The sequence below is a fragment of the Dromaius novaehollandiae genome, chromosome 12 (assembly GCF_036370855.1).
Source record: "Dromaius novaehollandiae isolate bDroNov1 chromosome 12, bDroNov1.hap1, whole genome shotgun sequence".
Lineage (NCBI taxonomy): Eukaryota > Metazoa > Chordata > Aves > Casuariiformes > Dromaiidae > Dromaius > Dromaius novaehollandiae.
This window is the reverse complement of record NC_088109.1, coordinates 10913435-10934292: the sequence shown is the minus strand read 5'-3', so window position 1 is coordinate 10934292 and position 20858 is coordinate 10913435. Positions and strand designations below refer to the sequence as shown.

Here is a 20858-nt window from a genome sequence, read left to right as displayed (position 1 = left end):
ATGTTAAAGCATTCTTTTTCCCAGTTAGGAAAATTCATTCCCACAGGTAGGAAACTCTACTTTTTATAAAAACTCCAAAGATCTATCACAAGATTATCATATTTCAAAGAGTCCTCAGCAAACACATCCACAATAAGGACATCACCACTAATTGCAAGAGGAAACTCATTCTACTAAGGGAATATCCCTTAGTGTATAAATCCCTTTTTGTTTAGAGTTCTAAAAAAAATCCAAAATATTATTTTCTTCATCTTCTTCTTTCCCTTTCACAGGGGAACGTAAGGACTAGCATTAAGGAGTACTGGCATTAATCTACGCCCCCGGAGGGTCAGGAACTTGCCCTCACTGACGCACAGTCTGTAGGGCAGAACATGAACAGAACACTATCATCCTTTTATATCAGTTATTTTATGGATCTTCCCATAAATTGTAAAAGATGAAAAGTATTTAATTTTGCCATCTGCAACCAAAGCAACCGACTTGATCTAAGGCTTGCCCAAGTTAGGGAAAAGGCTTTAATGCCGCTCACTTTCTAAATGTGGTTCAAATGCTTTATGGCTATTTCCAGAAAGAAAAACTTTACTATAAATCAGCAATGCATATTACCTGTTCAGCTTCATACATGTGCTTTCTTGATTTAATTGTTAATAAGAGCTACTCTGCCTTGTTATAAAAGCTAGCTGCGTATTTTATCCTCTGAATCTTTTAGAAATAGGCCAAGAGTATAAACAAACATCTTCCACTTATTTTACTCCCTTCCCGTTATTAATTAATGGAACAAATACATTACCATACTTAGAATACGCTCTGAAACTGTGATTTTAATATACTTTATTGAAAAAAAGTACACAGTTTTAAATTATTTTCAATGGGACAAAGCAATGGTCACCTCTGTCTACCTACCAAGTCCTTTTCTTATGAATCATGACTACCAAATGCCAAATTCACATCTGCATGACTTGCAAAGTAAAAAGATCAATCTTTTTTCAACATGTCTTTAAGAATTTACATCACCAACAGTTTAAAATCATGAAATGCTGATGCTCTGACTATATTTCATGTCCTTAATGTTGCACCATTTCCCAGTTCACAGTTTATCCATGTATTAGCATGCCAATTGTACACATCAGTCAACGTCACCTTGAGAAAATTGTCAAAAACAGAGGAAGAAGAACAAGAGGAGGTTTAGCACTAAGGCCTAGGACACCACCACATTCTCTTGCATTTTCCTAAAGACAAAAACAAAGGAAAATAAAGACAAACCATTACTCTCAATTATGATATATGAACGTTTAGCAAAGTACACAGGCAGGAGAAGATCATGCAAAGAACCAAAACCATAAAATAAAGACAGAAGTAATACAGGTACTCATCTTCATTTGAACAAAATTAGACTGTAAACTGAAAGTCGACAGGATCAATCAGCATTACACAATCCCCTCCTCTTCCTCCTATTTTAGGTCTCATTCTCCATTGTGTTACAAAACCAAAGGCACTAAATGAAGTTATTCTGGAGTAAAATTTTGTCTTTAAGAACACATGCCATACAAGCTACTGTAATCATGTCCAGGTCTCTACCAGGTCTCCTTGGCACTATACAAATAAGAGTACTATGCAGAACACGGAGTATTTAACATGCCCCACGTAGTGATTCCTCCCAAGCAAATCTGTGTGTAAACATAATGACTATAGTATGACAGTTAAGATACTGAAGCTAGTTACTGCTTCAGGAGCTAAGTTTTGCCCCTATCCTATGGACATCTCTCTTGTCTGCCGCAAGGAAATAAATATTAGTTTCCCAAATCCTTGGTATGTTACATTGGCCTCAACCTATAGGCTATGTTCTGTGGGGTCTCTTTCTCCTCTCTCTCATTTCAATTTTGACAAATGGATCTTTTCCAGTGAAAAAAAGCATTACAGCACAAAGTTCCTGACCATCTCTAATGAGGAATCTTGTGGCCAGTGCCACTGCCAGAGCAAACTCTCCGATGCTCCTGGCTGCTGGTCTGTGCTCACATCCTATCACACTCTCTTGTATGACACAAACCGCCTACAAAAGCAGCAAGACAAAACACTGTCTACAGGAATACTAGAAAAGATTTGCAGCACTTGCTCCCCTTACTACTGTCTTCTAAGCGTTAAAAATATTTCCTGATCTTTCATCTTAGAAGATACCTTTCCTTTTTTTTTTTTTTTAATAACACAGCTACTAGCATCCAAAAGGAGGGAAAAAAAAAAAAAAAAAGTAGATAGAAACTTACTTCAGGGTGAAATCCATGACAAGATTCTGGGCGTCTTCTAATCTTCTGAGATTTTAGACGTTCACATTTAAGGGATTCATTATGTACAAGGTAGTTAAGGAGAGATCTCCTGAGCATTACATTTAAATGTCCTGAGCTCATCTGAGTGCTTTGAAATGAAGATACAGCATATCTTTCAGCACCTTCCTTTTCCCAGTCCTTCAAAAACCCAAGGTGTTGTGCGTTGTCAACACGAGAAAAGGAAGGTAATTCTAGTACTTACTTCCTAGTGATCTTTACTTTAGACCATCTCATTTGCACTTACAGTGCTAACCTGGCCTTTGAATAAGAAGTCTACAATAAAAACACACTCCAGGCTACTTTTGATAAATTCTAACCTATGCAAGGAAATAAATCCTGAACTACTGTACAGAATAGAATAAAAAGTGCTGCAACTAAAAGTCAAGTGCTATATGTACTTTGCCACACACTATATTTTAACATTTTTTGAAAGCAGGATTCTGAAACATTTTCAACACCCCAGTCCAGCCCTAAAATATAAAGATGTTTGTATTGTAGGAAGTTCTAATGTTAGGAGCTCCATTTTCAGAATGAATTTACATACTTAGGGCCCAGTTTGAAAGATTTCAACTATCTAAAGATGGGCATAGTGACATTAAGGTACTTAAAGATGCATATAATTGTGTTTACTTAATTTGTATTGGCTGTTCTGAACACCTAAAAATGTGAGGTCTCCTTGTAAATAAGTAAGAATGCATTCTCAGCTGGCTCAATTTCAAATAGCAAAGCCATCTATAATGGCTGATGTGTGCCCTTTGAATTCTTGAGTCAAGTCATATGAGGTAAGTTTTTACATATTCAGTATTTGCATCTTAAGTCTCTTTCTGGCAATTTTACCAATAAAAGGATATACCTTATCTCTATAGGTGCCATGGTAATTGGTGGAACAGAATCACAGAAGCATTCATTGTCTACTACCACCATGAAGAGATTGCTGCTTGGGATTTGCTGAATAACGAAGGACCTGCAAATTAAAGAGAGAACAATCAATGGTGATATTTACAGTATTTCTCAGCAACAGACTTTGTTTGGCTTGTTCAAACATGTCAACAACACCCGTGTTACATTCACAAACCTTACTGGCTCTAAGTCATACTCTATGTCTACAACTTGCAGAAGCAGAGAGTCTTAGGCAATGCTCCGTCAGCTCATAAAATATTGGTGTCCATTTTGAGATGTACATGACGCTGAAAAGTACATAGGTGTAGCAGCATACTGCTGATACGCTAAAGCCTGTCATCTGGAACTGGGACTTAAGTGATTTTTTTTTTTTTATTTCAGTACTGAATCTTTGCTCCATAATGAACGCCTAGCTATGTAATTATGATCTGCAATTTTTAAGTAAACAGGAAACATCTGAAAAATAATGAAGATTCTTTCGCAGCCAGATACTGCTAACTCATGCTCCCCAGCTTTTGCCTCCAAATCACATTAGGGGCTTTATTCACCCTGGATTTTGCATGAAACAACATGAACTACTGGAAAAGATCTCAGCTTTCATCTGGCCTCTAGAGAGTCATTACATTACTGAGCCAACAAAACAGAGATTAAGCCTCAAAATCTTCCTAAGTGGGAGGAGATTTATTTTAGAGTAATGACAATTATATGGTACTAATATGGTGATAACTCTGCACCACATTTAAATTAAGACAAAGTAGGCAACTCAGAAGGAGACGGAGGAACAAGGACATTGCCCATAAGAAGGAGAGCACCCGAGGGAGACCAGGGAATGAACCCGCAGGCACAATCCAATGAACCTCACAGTTTCAATGAACTGGACTCTTAAGTGCATGCAAGAAGGAAAAGCGGGTGGAGCTAGAGCCAAATAGACACTATTTAGCCCTTTCTTTGAAATTCAGGATGCAACAGAAAAAAAGGCTTTACCGCTCAGACCCCACCCTTGATAATTTTTTCAGACTTTATATCAGGATTTATACATATCAACAGTAGAGAATATCACTGAAATCTGACACTTCCAGGAATGAGGTGTTTTTACCAGCATACCACATGGAAATGTACAGAACGTTAAGTGAGGGTTTGAGCACCAATAAGATGTGGAGAGAAAAATATTTTCCTTCAGACATCTTTTTTTAAAATACATATTGTCTTACTAAAATAACTCCCCACTTTTTCCAAAAATCACAGAAGATGAAATACTGAAGGGGGTGGCGAATATTTGAACCTAGCTTGTAAAAAAAATAATTGGAAAACCCGCTGTAAAAATGTTGCCAACGGAAAGATTAAACACTTTTCAGTATTTTTTAAACTTACTGAACCTCCATTAAAATTACACTTAGAGTGATCTGCAATATGTTAGCTTTATGTTTATACATGAAATATACATTTATGGCATAATGTAAAAGGCTGAACTTTATAAATGTACCTACAAACAGCTGGAGCATGTAGCAAGACTGACATCATTGTAATGGAGCATCTGTGGCTTTGTGGATTTGTGTGTGGAAGAAATGGGGCCAATAAAAGGAAAGGAGGGAAAATCTTTAACAAAGAATAACATCAAAATTGTACTGCATGAATTTTCCCCCAAAAAGTTATGAAAAAAATGAAACCCCAGAGGACAGAAAAAAACTATTTCATTTTATTCTCAGAAATTGCCACAACTCGGATTTTATACGTTCTGAAACTTATATTTATTGTATCTTTAAAACTAGCTCAGAAAAGGACCTGAAAGACAAAAACTGTTGACACAGTTACTGGTTGCTAAATGATTCGTTCCTCTTTTTGGGGAGCAGGGAGCAACCATTCTTCTCTCATACCTAAGGTCTGCCTGACCAAAAGTCCTTTTGTGGCCCCCAGGGGAACACTGAAGCCTGTGAGAAAGCATGCACCAGATAACCAGGCTTAAAGGTGATATTTCATGAAAGGTGGACACATTTGCCATTTAATTCCTTTTTTTTTTCTATTTTTCTGGTATGGCATACAGGCTGTGCAGTGCAGGATATTACTTCCCCAAAGAAGAGAGAAAGGAAGGATTTGGGAGTTTCTCCTACCATTTCACCCAGCTGGGTTGAAAAAAAGAAAGCGCTTTAAACCAGAAGAAAGTTTTCACTAAAGAGCTACGACGTTGAGTAGATGCCTGCCTGGCTTCTTTGACTATATAGTCAGAAGCTACAAAGGTCAGTGGGAACGAGGTGCCCTAGAAAATATTGCTAGACTTAACAATTTGGAGTATTCTCTACGTGCCTGGATTTATGGAAATTATGAACTAAAGGAACTGCAAGGAGCCATATATTCAGTTAAAAGTTTAAAAAAACCTTTCCATGTTTGTAATTATATGATGAACATCTACCAGTTACACTGGTTCAGTTTACCAAAAAGTGAATATTCATATAAATCTACAGTCTGTCTGTCTATCTACTATGTTTCTAAGGTGCCTAGCCTTATGGTAACTGCCATACATGACTGTCATCTAAAGGGCCATAAAAAGATAAAACTTCTAGCTCACTGCAGCAGTATTTTCCAGAGACATAATAATATATTGACAAATGTCTTGCAAAAAGGAACAACTAGCTTCTCATCCACCATATTAAGGGTAAACTCAATAGGAAATGTTATCTGCCACAAGCAGTAAATGAATGTAAAACAGACTTTTAGAAAATTAGTAAAGCAGTTAAGAATTTAATAGGAAAACTTTAATTTATCTTATTTAACCCTTTTTTTTCATAGATATGCTTCAAAAAACGTTTTCCCTTTTACAGGTCTCAGACCTGATCTTGAAATTAAGTTGTGAAGCCAAGTGCATGCCTTCACCAGTCATTGACTTGGGAGATCACAGGCAAAGGATTAAGATGTCATCATCAAGTGAAGGCAAAGGATTGAGGACAGAGATTGAATTGAGGAAAAAAATGGGGAAAAATTCATGTCCAATTTCATTTTCTTTTCTAGTAGTAGAATGTACACAAGCAAATTATACTTCCTTCAGCTGTTGTAACTTAAGATCATTTCATAGACACTAGGTATTCTTGCCCTCACTGGATCAACTGCAAACATGTTTCTGCCAGTCATTAAGTAGCCCAGTTGCTCTGTGACTAGTTGGATAATTCACACGGCACTGTTTCCATGCCCAAACTCAATAAAGTACACCACTATCCCAGCAGCAGGGCTTCTGTTTGGGTTTAAAATTCAGTTTCCATGGTCACATGTACATGCATCTTTCAAACTCACTTTGAGAGAACGTTCATGTCAGCAAGTCTCAGCAACTGAACATTCACAGAAGACAAAAGGTGCATAAACACAGTCGGAACAGTCTTTGAAATATTGAAATATTCAACCAAAATGTTCCGTTGCATGCGCCAAGACTTAGCTGTGAGGGAGAAAAACCTCTAGCAAAACAGCTTGCATGGCTGCAGTAGGAAATAAGAAAGTTGCTGACAAAGTAACAAAAATGGTCTTGTCCTTTAAGTAAGCTCCACTCTGAGTCAATAAAGTTTGTATTAAAATAAGCATTTCTGAACTACCTGCTGGCTTCAGCTGTCATTTGTGTCACCGGCGATATGGGAGCAACTATCAGTGATAGTGTAAGGGTTTTTATTGAACTCTATTATCGGTTTAACAATCAAAAGAAAGCCTATGTTTAATCAGATATGTTTAATATTTATGGAGAATGTTTCATGTTTAAAGGGTAAAACTCTTTTTAAGTCAAGTAATGTAAATCTTTCGATCTGAACCTTTTCCTTTACAGCAATATCATCATCATCATTTGATAATGACAGCATAGAGAGCGCCTTGCATACTTCTCCATATATAAAATGTAATAAACTGCTGTGGTTCCTGCTATATTGAAGCCACATTGAATCAATAAGAACCTTATTAATAATTTCTACTCCATCTTTCATCCATTCCTCAACTGGTTTGGTTTATTTAAAGTGCAGGTCCAAAGGCTCAGAACAGACTTGGACACAAACTGCCTCTTCACTTTGCTTTCAAAGAGAAGGTGAGGAAGGAAGAAATTTAACACTTGAAGGGGGCAGAGAGAGGAGAAAGAAAATCTAGTCATGCCAAACTATTTTGTTAATCAAGAGAAAATTAGAATAGAGAGGAAACCTGCAAGAAAATCTGCGCTTTGAGTCACAGCATTAGACAAGAGTGTTCTCAGATTGCACACCCTTTATCTGTTCCTTTCTAGCCTATTTCTGTATCAGCCCATATTAAAACATTTGCACAAATTCCATACAAATAGGTTTGAAATAAACCGCTTCATGTTTTATTTGAAAATAGTAAAAAATTGCTCAAAAATGCAAGTATTTAGTAAACTATCCCTTGAAAATTAACTTTTCATTGTGGAATGAGACAGGAAAAAAGTCAGAATTCAAGTACAGCTGCATTCGTAATTATATTTGCTAAAGCAGTGCTTATGAAGGCATGATAGTAAAGCACACTTTTAATAAGTGAGTTATTATTGCATTCACTAAGGTTTCAACAGCCCGTATGTCTGGCAGCCAAATGAGTCTTCCCACAGAGAACCAGTTCTTTCTAATTTCTTAGAATAACACAGAATTTGGCAGGTATCATAACAGGGCTGTAATACACATCTTGGAGGGCAGTCACACCAACTACCTTTATGCATGTAACATAGGTGCCTCATCATCTCCAGCTCTGAACAGGCCACATGCAGAGGTGCAGGCTGCTCGAGGATAACTCAGAGCATGAGCCTGGCTTAGGTGAGCTGAATCCTCCTCTGCAGGAGTCTCTCCTCCTCTCTGTTTAATGGCTGTATAATGGCCCTGCAGAGAAAAGCATCCTAAACTGGGCTAACTTCAGTGCCTAAAGTTAAGTGCAGACTACAACACCTGTTATAAAAGTCTAGTTTCAAGACTTTTAGACATTTAAACCTGAAATTTTAACATTTGAATCTCTTCCTTTTGCTTGTATATAGCAAAGTTTTCATACAGTTATATTATATGTTATTACATTATATTATAATAATAATAATTCCTTCCACAAACTATGGTTTAAGACAAACTCATTTCAAGCTTGTCAACTCTTTCTTTGGGTGTAAGATTACTTCCTCGCCTACGGAGGAATGGTTAGCACATAGCCTCAGGGCAGTACAGGAGCAGGGAGGGAGCCAACACTGCCCCTGCAGCTCCGTCCTCTCTCTGCACCAACTGCTTCTCTCTCTTCCCTTCATCTTCTGGCTTTTGAACCTCTGGGTGACAAAGTGTCAATAAGGCACTGTCAAGAACATGGATGGGCCTCCCTGGAAAGGGGGAAAGGGGCAGGGAAGGAAGGAAGTTATTAGCTCCAGCAAAGGGAGTTTGGCTCTGTTGGTGGGCCTCCGCAGCCTGTCCCCGCAGGGATTATGGAACATCTCCCACACCAACGAGAACGGGCACAGCGGTAGCAAGGCAGAGCTTTTTCATCCTGGCTGCTCTAGTCATGAGGTTGTCACATGGCCTGAAGTAAGACAAATTTATCGGACAACTTAAATATCACACACTTCTGTAAGTCCCTTATTTCCATCAGTCTTTAATGCAGGTTAGTGCTTCCCTGTAACTACCTGAGTCACAAGGGGCAAAATCAGTATAGGCTAGGTTCAGTGTGGTGTCTCTGAAACGCTGCTGGCTTCAGATTTGCTTTGCTAACACAGCTGGATCCACAACAGACAAAGCTGAGGTAATTCAATTCCAAGCATGCAAGAGATGTGTCTTATTCAGCTAAACTAACCTAACCTTTAAGCTCTTTACCCTCTGTTGTTTAACTACAACATCTCTTATCAAAGGAAATCAATATTACTGTCAAGCAACTTATTCTTTGCATTTCCATGCAGGAAAGGTAATCCATTTCTTTGTCCCTTGGTATTAATTTTGGACAGGACACAAACTGAATACACAGACCTGAGGTTTCCCTACTTCATAAGAAGCCAGTTACACAGCCACAGGCGTACCCGCACCCGGTTTTAAGGAAACATGCTGAATGCAGCATATTTTTATGGGACTGAAAGTGTGCCAGACGGCTGTAGGAGGATAGTGTCATGTCAGACTACTGAAACCGGGGATCCCAAATGCCATCATTTCTTGGTCACCTGCACGAAACAGTTTTCCTTTCCCTGGCTTACAACCATGCTGCCACTAGCTGGTGGCCAGTAACATGACTCCTTTCAACCATGAAGAATGGTAACACACCTCCAAATAGCATTCAGTATTGTCTGATTTTCAGATCCATTTTCTCCTTCTTGTTTTTCAGGCAATAAAGGCTGAAAAGTGTTTGAGGGAACAAAATGAAGGACAAGCAATGAGGAATGCTGAAAGTACTTCTGGGATAAGTCCACACCTGAGGAGCTAAAAGTTTGGAGGAAATGCCTTCCCCTGATCTGGCAGAATAGAAGATATTTCTACGTAATTTTGGAAGGACTTGAGTATGGCAGAAGCATTAAAACCATCTCAACTTATTTTAAAACACTGCTGAGCATTTCTAGTTAAAAATCAGTCTTGTTTTGTGACAGAAATACTGCACTCTTGTGCATTGTTTTAAAGTACACACTTTCAGGAGTAAGAATTACTGATCTATATGGGGTATTTTACAAGCAACTGATACTTTTTTAAATTTTACAAAACATGCTTCCATTATATCTGCGCTAATAATGGCACATGCTAAGCAGTAGAGTATGTGGTCACAATGAACACATGGCTTAGGTAGGATTTTAATCCTATAAACTTTTAAATGGCTAGTCAGATTCATATTTAATTTTATGTTTGTGAGCTTTAACAGCCTGATTCAAGAAAAAAGAAATCCAGATGTGTATTCTTTTTTTTTCCTCTAATGACTGTAGGAACTCTTTTACACTACTGCTTACTGCAGCAGTGATGACTGTTGGACTTGGACTCAAATTATTAGAATAATATCCTGTTGTGGTGTTAGCATATGTCTCTGCTGCACATATACAATCATATCAATCATTATTTGTAGGAGGCAATAAAACCAAGTTTTTAGCTACCAGTTGCTTTGCCCAAGCAGATAAATCCTACTGGCAAAAGCAACAGTATTACCATTGCAATAGCATTATTTACAAAGCATGAAAGAATTTCATTGTCACTAGTTGAACTGAAAAAAACTAAGGGCAATATTTTCCAATTGGCAACCTAATTTCAAGACTGCAAAGACTTCAAAAAATAGCCTGAATTTCCACAGAACTGAACACAGATGACCCTCACTGAGAGCTCTGACACTTGAGCATCTGTGTAAATTCAGTCGTTTCCTTCCAGGCACTTCAGTGTGTTTTTGAGTGCAAACCTGAATTAACCAAGTTTGAACATTTTAGGTTAAGATTAGTCGTTACTTTGGGATTACATTTCATATCTGTCAGTTTTGATCGTTCCCATTTTTTAAAGAAAAAAAGAAACATACCAGCATCAGGACACAGTAAATGGAAAATGTTGTGCACGCTACACTCAAATATGTTACTCACATAACTACTGGTTGCAAACGTTCAACCCTAACAGTCTGGAACAAACTTCCCCCATTCAACTGAAGTGCAGATATCCGCTGTGCTGTTTCCCAACTCCTATCATGTGCTTTCCAGGCTGCTGGCTATGTTTCCAACCCACATTTCTCTCACTTATCACATTTTTTAAATGAATGAATGAAATGTTTATATCACAGTCATAAATTGGGCTACTTGGGGTTTTTTCAAATAAATGGGGATGGAGAATGGAATATCTTTAATGCAATTTGTAAAAATAACACATATGCCAATAACAACATTTTTGAGAGTTAGAACAGTTAAAGCCTCAGAAAAAAGCAGCTAGCGGTTCTCCCCTATAAAAGGGACAGATAAGCTCTGGGCCTCAGGCCTGTAACCCGACCCCACACCGGCAGGATCTCGCTGCCACTACAGCCTCACTGACTTGAGCACAGCTCTGCCTCGGTATAAACATACCTGCCCAAAGCAGAGGGCAGAAGGAGGGGTTTAAACGGGCCGTATCCTCTGCACCATTCCCGAGCACGCGGAAGGCCTGATACCCAGGAGAGGGCCGCGGCAGCATCGCCCACTGCTTTGTTTCGCATAGGAAACCCCAGAAGCGCCTTTACTCTTTCCTTAACTACCAGGGAATGCTTTCTCTCAAATAACCGTCGCTCAGATAAAAGTACTTTACCCCCTGCATATTAGAAATGTTACATAGCATCTAAAAGCTTTGAGTATGCAGAATTTGGGATGAAGAAAGTACTTTATGTAATGAGGAATTTATCCACCTTCCTAAGCTTTGTGGTCTCGTCACCCACCCTTACGAGGACAGGAGATAGGTTTAAAGTGGGCTGCAAAAGTTTTGCAAAGAAGCCAAGCTCAGTAATGCCACAAACTTTAAATATCAGTCAAGTTTCATAGCCCGAAACAAACACGAGCTCACTTCCGAGAGCGCAGCGTCGCCGGGTCTCCAGAGGCAGAGCGCCTATCTGATTACCTGACAAACCGCTTTGTACCAGAGGGCGACAGAGGAGGTACAGTAACTGGCACAAAACAGATCACATCAGAGGTCTTTCTTTGTACAGAAAGCCATTTTGCAAGTATAAACAACAACCTGCCAAAATGGCCTGAGAGTAATTTGCCAGTGTAGTTCTACTAGAGAGTAATTTAGATTGCAGTATAAAGATTAGAAAGCTACAAATGCACGAATGGTACTTCTTTGGTTTAGTTTAGTCTTATCTTGACAAATCTGTATCCGTTTTTTAATATTCCTAATCAATATAACGATGCCAACAAAACTATGATGACAACGGGATTGCATAGTTTCTCAGTTATTTTAAAGAAAAAAATGCAACAATTGTAGAGATTTCTGGAAGTGCTTTTGGGCAGAGACTTTTTGCGCAGCAACTGTGAAAATGGGATTCTAGGCATTATGTACAGACTATAATGATAGCAATGATAGATAAATAATAAATACTATTTTTTTCACAGGTATTTAAATATTTGTTCATAGATCATTTCCACCTGTATTCTACAGAAGCGAGAAATCCTGATACTATCATTTAGTAGGACTACAACCATCCGCAGACTACGATGCTGATCAGTGCCAGCCAGTCCGCGTTAGCAACTAAGGTGGCACAATAAGAACAGATCTGAAAAGCAAAAGAGTTGGTACTGAAGATCCAGTGACCACACTGGTCACACTTTTGGGTGCATCTCCGACTAGCTCTTGTCTGGCCTCCTGAACTGAATAACCTTTAGTGGTAAGAGTACATTCAAATTTTGATTTAATTTCATCCAAAAGGAGTCCAGCTAGCAAGCTGCAAGACTGCTATGCAAAGCAAACCAAGATATGAAAAGCAGAGGTGATCAGGTGATTCACATCAAAAGCATATTTAATGTTAGAAGTAAAATGCTCAGTTGATGTGTCCACAGAGTGCTTTGCAAGGATGTTATTAATTTATTTGTGTAAATATAAATTTCAGCAATGATTGAGAAGACCACATCTGAAATAATTAAGTATACTGCATGTCATCATCTCCATAGCTAGTCAAAACTCTATTTTAAGTAATACATAAATTTTCTCTACATGGCACTCAAATTTCTTAAGATTCATATTGTTTTTCCAAGTTAAAGGCTATCAAATAGCTATTCAACTCTGAAATCCTTTATAAAGAGAAGTGTGAAATGAACTTCCTTGCATTAACAATTCTTCACAAGTGTGCCTGGCTTTAAAAATTCACTGCCATGTTTTCCAATTTTAATAAGTTTTCCTATTCCAAGACATCTTTGATATGTATATTACTACTCAGCTGAATATATTATGACACTCATACAACATTTTAAATCTGTCATTACAAAGCATCCTTTAACTTTGTCAGCTACTATCTATCATTTGCTTAATATTTATTGCTGCCTGTTCAAAATGGAATATTATGTTAACTTTTAAGTAGTGGTATATTTACATTTTATAGCACTACTGAACTGCACTGTGCACAGTGAATGGATGGAAATCACCACCTTCCCATGCATCGTTTCTCTATTTACACTTCTCAAGCAGTTCAGCTCTGGGCTATTTGGAAGACATGAGAAGGGAAGTGGGGAGTTAAGAAAGACTGTCCATTGCACACCACTTGTCAGGAAAATAAAAATAAGACCGTGAAAGCTATGAAAACATCAATGAACTGAGTTTCCAGGAAGCCACACACATGCATTTCCTAGGCCTTCGAGTACTTACAGGTGCACTACATGCTCAGTGCTATGAGGTCTTCTAATGAAAGAGTTGCACACATCTGCAAGAAGAGACCACTGTGCATTTCCTCATCTTTCTCTTCCTTCTATAGAATTCCCTGTCTGGATCCCCTGTCTCTTCCTCCTACAGCATCCTCCTTTCTCATTTGACAAATATAACACAAAAGTGAAAAGGCCCACTCTCACGAATGTGTTCTGCACAAAGTTTTCTTTAGATTTGATTAGGGCAGAGTAGTTGTGGACTTTGTTGCCGCAGAGATAGGTAAAGTCTGCCCACAGACTGACGGTGCTGTAGTGAGTTTCCAAGGATCTTTTCCTTTTGGAGCATAGTTTGATACCTCCAGCCTACCTAACCAGAGAGTCTCTCTCCCCCCCCCCCCATTATATATGCGCAGATTATGCATGAAATAACAATTTGCACATGAAGAGTCTTAGCTCAGAAGAATAAGAAACCCACTGCTTTAGATAAAATTATTTCTTCAGAGACAGCCCCCCAAAGAAACTCACTCCAGAACTAAAAAAAAGAGAAAAGCAAGCTTAGGCATGGGCACTGCAAATACATTTAGTAATATGTATGGTATTAAGCCTCTAAGGTATAGGGTGAAAGAGTATACATGATTTACACTGAGTTAAAAGCAGTTTCCTTGGTATTATTTTATTTTCCACCAAGACAATCTCATTACAATGTTTGTCATATCCTTGCCTAGCTAAATAATATAAGAGATAGGGCACGTTCCATGTTGCAAATTTGTAGCCTTCAGGGTACTATTGGCAACTAAACACATTCCTGTAAGGCTTCTTTCCCTCACTTGGAAAAAAAACAATTAAGCAAAGACCATCTTCCCTGCCATTAAAAACGCCTTTTGAAAAAGATTACTATAGTCATAATTTTTTTTGACTTTTAATATACTTGTCATTCTCCGATCTATAGTGATTCTTTGGTTCTCTAGCTTTTTTATGACCCTTGCAATGCCAAGCAAATGGAGAGAGAGAATCTGAATTATGAAATACAGATTTGCAGGGCTTTGTCAGCTAAGTAAAGAAACTCCAATGAAAGATACACGCAGGGGATAAAAAGATGGCTCGCCAAGGTTTAGATGTCTTTTGGCAAGTTTTGACATAAATGGAAACTCAGAATAACGATGGAAAACTATTTTCAATGTAGGTTGGTATTCTTTGCATAAGTAGCTACAGCGCTTCTGAACCCAGCACACCAGGAAGGTTCCAAAGCAACCAAGGAACGCTGCAATTCTTTTGCCATTAAAACAAACAAGCAAACAAACAAAAACCACACTTGAAAACTGTCCAAAGGATTGTAAAACTAATGACTGGTGGGAGACCTGCCTGGTATCTGTTGCTGTATTATTTCATATATCTACGTTCTTGAACAAAAACAGTAACTTACCATGCTTCCGGAACTAGCCATTCAAAATATAACTTTATCTAAGGGTAGAGATAAAATTACGTATATAGTGACTTTACACTGCACCTGTGTAACACACTATAATCACTGTTGCTTTTGGAGAACAGAGGAAGTTACTTCAGCATACAATTAGAGAAACTTGGGTAGCACATGGTATAGGAATTTACAGTAGTACAAAGACCTTTAACAAATGGTTCTAGCAGTTTGGATTGTGTACTTGGATACTTTTTAAGTGGAAAGTATAAGAAGAGAATTATTTGGGTGTTTTGTAGAGTTTTTGGTTTTGGCTACGATAAGTTTCTACCAATATTGCTGTTGCTCCAAGCATAAACACTCTCTAAAGCTCATAAGTATTCTGCAAGTCTGGAAGATTTGATTTTCAAAACAGAGATGCCAGAAGAATACATGGACTCTAACAGTAACTGTGATTCTGACTCCTTGAGACCTCAACGACTAACTACTAAGGTATGCAAAATGCTAAGTTTCTCCTGGAAGATGCTGCCTGACTTCAACGCACATCTAAGTAAAGCTCCCGAAGATTAAGATCTGTTCAACATTGCCAAGATCAGCAGTGAGCAGTGTGACTATAGCACACCTGTGGCTCAGTATGGGCACAGGTCAAAACCATTTATGTGCGTGGTATCACATATGTACTTGGCATGGTTGCTGAAAAAGCAACCATGTAAAAATACACAGTCTAAACAAAGTATGGCAAAATATAGAGAACATTTGCTTTTCCTCAGGGTCCTATAAGATGGATACAGTAAAATGAATACAGCCCCAAATGTCTTCTAGAAGACTGACTATAATTTACTGCTCAAACTACTCCAGGAAATCTATAGGGATATTCTGATATATGTACATAGAGCTCCAAATGAGAAGAAATTGGCCCTTGATGCTTTGCTTGTTTTATGTGGCAAACTGATTTGTTTAGGAGTAAACTAACTACATCTGAAAAGGCAAATGATTATTTATTTCATGGGAAATTGAACTGCATATTTATTTACACATTTTAAACACGATCAAGTACAGCAATTTGGCAAGCTTCTACTGAGCAACAAATGCAGAAACATCTTAGCAAATGATGGTATGTCTTCTGATTAAGTGGTTTTTAAAACCATCACCATTTTAATGTCTATACAGATTGCACTATTCCTGACACTAATATACTCATGCCCTGAACAGTCTGAAACTAATTTGCGTTGTTATTTATCTGTTACTGCCAAATAAGCACACTCAGTGGACAAGTCTTAAATTTGCCATCATAAATCCACATGAAGGGTTCAGTGTCATCCTGAACTATAATTCCATTGCCATTTACCTCTTTTTATTGACAAAGAACAGTACACAACACACGGTGTATAAGAAAGCAAGAGAAGGCATCTGGTTTATAGATGATTTTCCCAGTTAGATAATTGTCCACTTCTCTCACGGCTGGAAAATAGTGGTACTTTCTAGCAGTGCAATAGGCCAAATAGATAATACATTGGACAGTGTTTAATCAGCATAAGCAATTCCTATCAATTTAACAGGTAATTGTACATGTGATACACAACAAAGTAGAGGGAACACTTACATTTCATCTTGTGTAATTAAAAGACATGCCTGTCAGTCTCTCCCTGATTTAGAATGACTGTAGCTACATTCTTCCTTGCTTCCCTAGCGAGACTATAGCTTTCTGGTATTTACATTTCTCTTTATTTTGTGTCTTAAGACTGGGCACAAAGAATTAACTGAGAACAAAACAGTTTCTTCAGGTTTTTGCCGTTGACCTTATGGACCCATAAGTGCTGTAATTAAAACAGAAGGGGTTTTTTTGCCTTTCAGGTCACTGGAAGTAAAGCCAGACTTTTGATCTGAATCCAAACCCAGTATGTCATCATACATGAACAGGAGAGGTTAAAAGGGCAGCTTTTAAAATATTTGACTATGCAACTGCTGCCCCATTTGTATACCCATAGTTTCTACAGTTGTGTGCGCAAAATTGGGCAACTATGCATTCAAATGGTTCCCTGCAACTTTGAAAATTCAAAATATATACTTAATATTTCAGTAATGACTAGATGAGTAAGTTCCAGTGTCTACAGAAAATGATATATGCCCACCTTTATAGAAGTCTGAGTTAATGCCTCATTTAATTGTATTTTCCTAAATGAACTTAAAAATGTACTAGAAAAAGTCAGGCAACTTTCTCTGATCTAATACCATACCAACCATTGCTCTTCCCAATTTATAACAACTTTGTGTTTCTACAGATACTTTCCTTAACAGAATTCTTGATGCTTTTTAAGCATCAGCAATTAACCTGTACGACGAAAAGAGCAGCAGAAGGCAAAAACTGGTAATGTAACCAGTGAGAACTGCTGAAGAATTTTGGTTAACACACGTCCATTAAAATTTGGCTAACACATTGGCGCAATACCTCATAAAACCTGCAAACAGCAATGAGATGCTTATTTAGCCAAAGACTCCAAGTTAATGTCTAATCAAAAACACATCTCCAAGCAGAAGTATGCCTTTAAAACCAGTAACCAAGTGCCTTTGGCATTAGTGTCATCCTGACCCAACAGACAGAGTGACACTCGACATTGATAGGAAACTATTTCTCTTAAGTAATTAACTATTTCCAGTACTGAAGCTGCCACGGATTATTTAACAATCTATCATCTGAGTTTTCAAAGACAGTTTTTTATTTTTTTTTTCTTTGCTATAAAAAGGGATAGCTTACTGGAAAATATGAAAGCATTTCATATTTAAAAAAACCAGTTTTTCTGTCTTGTTGACAGTACTTAGAAAATGTGGGTTTACTTGTTTTTGATTCCTGTTTAAATAACAGATTAATTTAATAATCATTGGGATATTGAATGACAACAAATTATGGGGTTGGATAGCCAAACCCTGACCCTAATGACATTCTTATGTTAATTCTTATTTTCTTTCAGGCTCCTGCTTTCTTAATAAAACCTATATTTTTGAAAATCATTTTTAAACATTGCAAATTATCCCAAAGTAGCATTTATTTTTTGTTAGTAAGAGATAAGTTTACATATACAAAATATATTCTATATGTCTGTATACATTTAGTGCTTAACTCTAAGTCCACTCCAGTTGATAGCTGCCCTTCCATTGATTGAATAAGTTTTCAGAGACAGCTGAAAAGGTAAGTCAACTATCTATAAAGTAATTAGCATGTAGTCCTTCCTACTGACCGTGATTTATTTGTGAAGATACTTTGATTTAAATCCAAGCACCCATCATTAAAAATTATGCTTGGAAAGTTTTGTAAGAACGAGGCTCCGTTTTCATAGCTATAAGTCGGTCACTGTTTCCTTTGGATTCAGCACTGTGAAGTGCTGAGTATTCCTGTAAGATCAATAACAGCACCTCCAGCCCTGAACAGGACTGAGCCTTTGACCTTGTTGATTATGACTGTGACTTTGTTAGCAATAACACAGTATTTGTGCTCCAAAATGTCTTATCTAAGTAACATTATATGGTTTGTATTAATATCAGTCATCATTTTGACTTCTACTGTGAGACTGCTTTTAATTCCCCTTTTCAGACAAGGACTCTACAGTGCCCTACACTGTATAAAAGACAGACAGTGACTTGAATGAGTAACTTGTATCACAAGATTTCTTGCAGCATAGTATTTGTACCATTTGTGTTTGCAAATATATTCACAGTATATTGACTTTTCCAGAGTGTCCTTGAAAAGAAATGGTAAGTTTGACATATTAGAGTGAATATACAGCTAAATATTTACAAATATGTTTTTCCATTTGTAATCCAGATTTACATGGATGTATCATAAACAGATTTGTTTATAACATGTTCCAACAAATATCGGAGGGCATCAAAAATAACCCTACTAACTCAAAGGGATTGAGTTGAGACCATAGTACGCAACAGGCAATGTTTAACCATTAACCATTGAAAACAGCACTGGTTAAAGACTCTCACTGCATATGTGGTTGAACCCTACTTTTGAGTGATTGAGACCATCATTCTTAAATTACAAGTATTAAGCAATACACGTGCTTGTAAAAATATTTATTGGTACTGAGGCCATGAAACAAAAAACTGGGTCATAAGATGTAGGTCTACAAAGGACTTTGGGTCAAATTCCTTAGCTGTTTTGCGGGAAAGTGTCCTGGGTTATAACAAAAATATTTGGAATCCAATGCAGCCTGCAATCTTAGATGCAATTTGTAGATTGTTAATGACAGTGGGTAAACGGTATAATGAAGAACTTTCCCATGAGAATCTAAGAGTTCTTCTGGATTATTTCTTTAGGTTTTGCCATTGCTTGTGGAGAAAAATAATGGGTGCCTTGAGATCAGTTTGTAACTTACAGGGCTTTCTTGTATTTTTTTGTTCCACTGTGGAACACAAAATGTTTTTCTATGAAAAAGATCTTAGCGCATTATTTTTGAAATACTATAATTTTCACTAAATTCAGTTTCCAACTTACTGCTGTCCAAGCATTGCAGAATTGTGTTATTTTTGAAAGTTATTTCCTTTGACCTGAAGTTACCTAAGAAGACAGACTGGAATCTGCATTCCTTTGAGAAAACCTGGTCCTGTTAAATTAATCTTCTTTTCATAGAATCATGTCTGTTTGGAATATTTAAACATAAGAGATTCATGATAATTTGTTATATAACTTCTCAGTAATCCTCTGCTAAATAATCATAAAATAAGGCTGTTTGAATTCTACAAAGCTGGCATTAAGCATCCATAGCAGTGTAACATACATTGTATTTGGTATATCAAGTGGAAAAGTCATGGTTTGATTTTGTTGCGTCTGTGCCTTTCAGGCAGTGGGACCTATTGTTACACTTAAAGAGTTCCCTAGGATTGGTTTACAAAGCACTTGGGTATTTCTAGCTCACAAAGCCATATAAAAACAATACTTCATACTAGACAACAATTATTTCCTTACAATTAAATTTCCTTATATGTAAAAGTTGGTCAGAAGCAAACTAAAAGTGAATATTAGCACTTAAAATGCATCTCTAACATACTTACTCGTATTTCCTGTTTAAAACAATGAAGATGTTGGAAAGAAAGTTTAGGAGCAAGTTCAGAAGCATACCTATTGACTTCAAAGGGAGGCATTTTTCACCTTTATTTGCTAATTTTGCACATTGATTTCTTCTGGAAGGGGAGAGTTGTCACAACTTTTGTTTGACTTAAGCAATTCTTCTTGACATTTATATGATAGATAAAGCCCTGCTGTAAATACTGATCTCCTTTGTGATGATGAGCTCTCAGCACAAGGAAAATCTAATTAAAAGAGACATACTAAAGTACAGAAATTTGCATAAACTATATTCATGTTCAAAACCTATGCAGTTTTTCCGTTACAGTATACCATAACAATAGTAAAAACATCACTGAAAGCAGAGAGGAGGCATTTTCATTTTGAAGGAGGAAAACTAGACTGAATTCATTCCTTTCTTTTAACCCTATGAGGGACAACTTCCCAGTGGCAATGGTAGAACTGACGAGGTTATACCACTGACATGGTAATTTGTTGTTATTAACTCAGCTTCCCAGCACTGAAAGTTTGGAGGATAGACTTAATCCTCTCCCACTCTTTCAGCCTAACAGTTCACAGCAGGAAACACTGCTTGGCACGCAAGTCAAACAACAGCTCACCGTACCACAGGGGAACTTCGAACCTATCCAGCAGGGTTTCCCATGGGTACAGCAGAGCTAGCGGCACTAACTTTTTTTCACATCTAAACCTTTACACAATTCCCTCTTCAAATGCTGCCTGCACCCAGGAGAAGACTTAAAACATTCACTATTCTTTGGAATTAGCAGAAGCCTTCTACTGGTTTTAGATTTTTTTTTTTTTTGAGGAAAATAATATGTACTGCTTTAATTTAACAATATCAAACTTCAGATGACCCCTGTAATAAGAGAAATGACA

General features: G+C 37.4%; 1 protein-coding gene across 2 annotated transcripts in view; it reads right to left on the bottom strand.

Annotated features, from left to right (window-relative positions):
- Positions 1 to 814: 814 nt before the first annotated feature.
- The window catches only part of CACNA2D3 (calcium voltage-gated channel auxiliary subunit alpha2delta 3), a 478082-nt gene continuing 458038 nt past the window's right edge, over positions 815 to 20858 (bottom strand). For both annotated transcript variants that reach the window (XM_026096289.2, XM_064518911.1), the window contains 3 exons: positions 3173 to 3285; positions 2262 to 2344; positions 815 to 1229 (listed from right to left, as the gene is read on the bottom strand). In XM_026096289.2, coding sequence (XP_025952074.1) covers positions 1137 to 1229; positions 2262 to 2344; positions 3173 to 3285 — 289 coding nt within the window. In that variant the 3' untranslated portion in view covers positions 815 to 1136. The remainder of the gene's footprint in view (positions 1230 to 2261; positions 2345 to 3172; positions 3286 to 20858) is intronic.